The sequence below is a fragment of the Etheostoma spectabile genome, chromosome 4 (genome assembly GCF_008692095.1).
Source record: "Etheostoma spectabile isolate EspeVRDwgs_2016 chromosome 4, UIUC_Espe_1.0, whole genome shotgun sequence".
Taxonomy (NCBI): domain Eukaryota; kingdom Metazoa; phylum Chordata; class Actinopteri; order Perciformes; family Percidae; genus Etheostoma; species Etheostoma spectabile.
The window spans coordinates 33,690,917-33,696,343 of NC_045736.1; the positions used below are offsets into that span (position 1 = coordinate 33,690,917).

Consider the following 5,427-nt stretch of genomic DNA (forward strand, 5'->3'; position numbering starts at 1 on the left):
AGTGCAATTGTTTTTTAAATGTTCTGCCATTTGAACGAAAGTGCCGTAACATTTGTTCTGCATGAACTTACCAGCATTTTGTTTATAAAGTAGCAGTTAAATAAAATATTTAGTTTATATCTCAACTTAAAACATAAAGTATTTATCATGTCCAGAGATGAATTCCATCTGGTTGGAACGGGATGCATTCGCAACTCCTACTTATGTCCATTTCCTTATGTCCACGTCCTTCTGTTGTTGCTCTGACTCTGCAGCCCTTGCTGGACTGGGTTTAGAAGCCCACAACTTTTCTGCACTTTGCAAGGACACTGTTAAGCAGAAACACTGAGGGACAATGTCCAACGCGCTGTAAAGCAGAGACACTGAGGGACACTGTCCAATGCGCTGTTAAGCAGAGACACTGTGACAGAACGCTGGAGACCATGCGCAAAGCAGGGGACATGATCAGAAGGCTCGCAGCAGCGATCAGATTTCGTATCTATTCGTACTATCTGTCCTAACTGCGGGGACTTTGTTTGACACATTCCACTGCTGTGCAACTTCAATACAGTGTCCCGCGCATGTCTCAGCATAATGTCCCTCCTTTGTTTTCATTCCAGTCAGAGCATGTGAATGCAGCGCCCACTTTTCATCAGAATAATGCACTACCGTCGTTGTTGCAATTCTCAGACCAATTCCCTCCACCAGACCGATGTCCTCCACCAGACTGATGTCCTCCACAACCCTAATGGGCCTGCAGTCTGTAGCTATCCACGTCGCTATGGCATTTGTTAGCATCTCTTGCCTTTATTTATCTCTATCCCCCCCCACGCTGCATCTAACGTAGCCTGCTGAAGCCCCGCCCACTGTGTGTTTCGTTGAATGATTGGCTGGTATCAACTGTCAAGGTGATATTTCAGACTGGAAGTAATCCGGTGATAAGAAAGTTCAACTTTGCAGTATTTACAAAGCCTGTGAGCAACAAACCTTGACAGTAAGAAAGAAATAATAAAAACTGCTTTAACGCGCGATAAAAAATTGTCGGCGTCAATTAATTAGTTAACGCGATAATAACGCGTTAACTTGCCCAGCCCTAATATACATATATATATATATATATATATAGGAAAAGAAAACGGCTATTACCAAGGTCACAGGGTCAAAATGAAATGATAAAAAAAAAAAAAGTTATAACAATAACTTAGAATGAATTATGACACCAGTAAATTCCTGTTCAATAAAAAAAAAAACACTGGCTGGGAAAAGGGTATTTACTATAACTTTAAATGATGCACAGCAGCATTTTAACCGGGTCATTCTGAAAAGGGACCTTTTCCTGGGAGCCCTATGTAGAGATAACCAAACACTGCCAAACACTGTGGCATATCTTGGCCAAAGTAAATGCTATCAACACCAAAAGATCCTTGTTTGCCATGCCACTGAGGCTCTGGAAACAGAGTTGGGCCCAAGGTTGGCCAACAGGGAGTGCTACAAATACAAAAGGATTTTATCTTAGGAACAATTCAGGCAATTTTTACCAAATTTGGAGAGTGCCATCAGTCCTGTGGCCAATGTGTTTCAAACTCACAAACTGCCCTAAAGGAATATTGTTTATCAATCATTTAGGATGATGATGATTTAATGCATGTAATATAGTGTCATCGTCAGTCTCTCATCTGTAAATAGAACAAAACCAAAAAAACTTAACTTACCTCCTCCCCTTTGGAGAGTCGATCTGGCAGCATGTGACTGGAAACAAACAGACAACTGCATTATAGCACTTAATAATTTTAAATACTCAACTCAATCCCACATTGTCCACATGAAGACACATTAACAAAGTCTATGAAACATGAACAAATTCCCAAAAACCTGCTTTAGTTGACATTTTGGTTTACAAATAGTTTGACAAAAGTTAGTAGCAGCTACGTGCTACTAAAGTAATAGATCTTATAAAAGTAATTGACCGAGAGGTTCTTCTAATTTCGTTTTTCAGCGTATTGACGAGCATTCCTTTGCCCTCCAGTGTTTTTGGGCAGCAGAGGGAGTTTAAGGAAGTGATATAGAACTGTATATCAACGGGGCTGAGTCAGCAAATATTCAGCTAATCAAAGCAGAAATCAACCCCTTCACTGGGGAGCATCATGGATATTAGGGGTTTTGGCCAAATATCGATATCACAATATATCGAAGGTGTTCCGAGTTTAAAGTATTTTGTTTATTTTGTGGAGCACTGCATTGCGTCTGTTGACTGTGTGGCTTAGTTGTGTTTCATTTAGAACCCACTTGAAACGCTATGATCATCATGTTTCACCGGCCAGTTACTGTGCCACTTGCACACGTTGGAGCACTACATGAAAAACCCTATGGAGTGTAGCACGTGTGTGCGTATTTCAACAGAGGGATGGTCTGTAAGTGAATAAATGGATAGACAACAAAACAGAACAAATCAGAAAAGAGAAAGAAAAGTCATGTCCTGTTATCTTTATTTATTTATTTATTTTATACTGTCCAACCAGTACAACATGTACTCTTCTGTAGACTTGGTCCTTATTTATTTATTCATGTTGGACCAGTCCAATATGAAATAAGTTGAAATAAACTGTGTGTTGTAAGGAAACATGTCTAAGTTCTTATGAAAATATATTGATACATTTTCCCATAACTTTTGTAATTTTACATGTTTAAAGATATCAAATTAATTAATTAATTATCAATTTTGCAATATTCCTAATATATATCACAATGTCACATTTTGTAAAAATCATGCAACCCTAATGGTTATAATAAAACCATGATTCGCTTGAATTTTCCATATAACGTTGGAAGATTACTTCAAACATAAAAAAGTGTGTGTGTGTGAGAGTACGTGAGTATGTGTGTGAGTACCGGTATGCATGTGTGGTAATGTGTGTGGGTGTGTCATGCGTTGCGGACTAACATGGTGTGTCTCAAACCAGGTGGCACAGAGAAGTTGCAAATGCACCTCTAAAGTATCTCTGCAGGCCAATGCAATGTGAGTTATGGCTCACCATGAAGTTATGATGGGGGCAATTAAAATGGTGCTTTTTACCCAAAGAGGAACCAGTCGTAAGCAATGGTCAGATACAGGATCTGGGCGGGCTCCAGGTTGGCGTGCACGGCGCCATCCTGTGAAGAATAATGACAAAATCAAACATCCCGTGTTAAATAAACACATAGGATTTCTCACTCCGTGTGTGCTCTGATGGGACGCTTGTGTCCTTGTCCATGTCCTGAGAAAACAATTACATATTTAGAACAGATGGGTTGAATTTTAATAAAGGCAATGACTAAAGAAGAAGCTAATTAAAACGGTAACTGAGTTGTGTGTGAAGTAGGTGTGAATGTGCTGAGGCCGATGGATTCAACGTGGGATTACTCAAGTCACTAATGAAAGCTGGAGCTGTCATGTGGAGAGACACCGGATGGAAGAGAGGAGACGAGAAAACAGACGGAGAGAAAAAAAAAAGGAACTTACTGCCCACAGGGAGAGCTGAGAAGGGACACAAACAGAGGCGTACGGTCCCAGCCCGATATACAGTGCACCAGGAGACCGCTCTCATCTACAACACACACACACACACACACACACACACACACACACACACAAACCACCACACCACACACACACACAACAACACCCACACACACACACACACAACACAACACACAACACACAAACCCACCACACACACACCACACACACACACACACACACACACACTCTCTTAGAAGCATATAGTGATTATATGATAGATAATATCTTTGCATGAATATCAAGTCCTGTAAAGCGTGGAAGGAGTGGCTGCAGTGTGGAGTTTGAGTTATAAGTTTCCTTTTTGAATAAAGATACTGTAAAATAGAAGTAATGTTATATTTTGGTATAATATAGAATGCACGCAGCATGAACCCAGCCATATCCATAACCACACACTGCCATATACACTAACGCCACTTTATTAGGTACACCTGTCCAACTGCTCGTTAACACTTAATTTCTAAGCAGCCAATCACATGGCGGCAACTCAGTGCATTAGGCATGTAGACATGGTCAAGAGAACTCCTGCAGTTCAAACCGAGCATCAGTCTGGGGAAGAAAGGGGATTTGAGTGACTTTGAACGTGGCATGATTGTTGGTGCCAGAAGGGCTGGTCTGAGTATTTCAGAAACTGCTAATCTACTGGGATTTTCACGCACAACCATCTCTAGGGTTTACCGAGAATGGTCGAAAAAGAAAAAAACATCCAGTGAGCGGCAGTTCTGTGGCGGAAATGCCTTGTTGATGCCAGAGGTCAGAGGAGAATGGCCAGACTGGTTCGAGCTGATAGAAGGGCAACAGTGACTCAAATAACCACCGTTACATCAAGGTGGGCAGAAGGCATCTCTGAACGCACAGTAAGTCCAACTTTGAGGCAGGTGGGCTACAGCAGCAAGACCACACGGGTGCCACTCTTTCAGCTAAGAACAGGAAACTGAGACTACAATTTGCACAAGCTCATCGAAATTGGACAATAGAAGATTGAAAAACGTTGCCTGGTCTGATGAGTCTCGATTTCTGCTGCGACAGTCGGATGGTAGGGTCAGAATTTGGCGTCTCCAACATGAAAGATGGATCCATCCTGCCTTGTATCAACGGTTCAGGCTGGTGGTGGTGGTGTCATGGTGGGGGGAATATCTTCTTGGCACTCTTTGGGCCCTTGGTACCAATTGAGCATCGTTGCAACGCCCACAGCCTACTGAGTAGTTGCTGACCATGTCCATCCCTTTATGACCATAATGTACCCAACTCTGATGGCTACTTTCAGCAGGATAATGCGCCATGTCATAAAGCTGGAATCATCACAGACTGGTTTCTTGAACATGACAATGAGTTTACTGTACTCAAATGGCCTCCCAGTCACCAGATCTCAATCCATAGAGCATCTTTGGGATGTGGTGGAACGGGAGATTCGCATCATGGAGTGCAGCCGACAAATCTGCGGCAACTGTGATGCCATCATGTCAATATGGACCAAACTCCCTGAGGAATGTTCCAGCACCTGTTGAATCTATGCCACGAAGAATGAGGCAGTTCTGAAGGCAAAAAAAAGGGGTCCAACCTACTAGCATGGGGTACCTAATAAAGTGGCCGGTGAGTGGATATATAATATATATATATATTATATAGTGCCCTGCTATGCCATGAACTACTACAAAGAACTACTACAAACTACTATTTTTTGTGATTGTTATTGCCACTCTTCATTCTAACCCCAACCGGCCCGTCAGACACCGCCTACCAAGAGCCTGGGTCTGGGTCTGACCCAGGTTTCTGCCTATAAGGAGTTTTTCCTCGTCACTGTTGCTTGCTCTGGAGGGAACTACTAGAACTGTTGGGTCGTTGTAAATTCTGGAGTGTGGTCTAGACCTACTCTATCTGTAAAGTGT

General features: G+C 42.1%; 1 protein-coding gene across 1 annotated transcript in view; it reads right to left on the reverse strand.

Annotated features, from left to right (window-relative positions):
• The window catches only part of mtmr14 (myotubularin related protein 14), a 24,680-nt gene that overhangs the window by 10,797 nt on the left and 8,456 nt on the right, over positions 1–5,427 (reverse strand). The window contains 4 exon segments of the mRNA XM_032513598.1: positions 1,692–1,728; positions 3,053–3,129; positions 3,479–3,495; positions 3,498–3,563. Coding sequence (XP_032369489.1) covers positions 1,692–1,728; positions 3,053–3,129; positions 3,479–3,495; positions 3,498–3,563 — 197 coding nt within the window.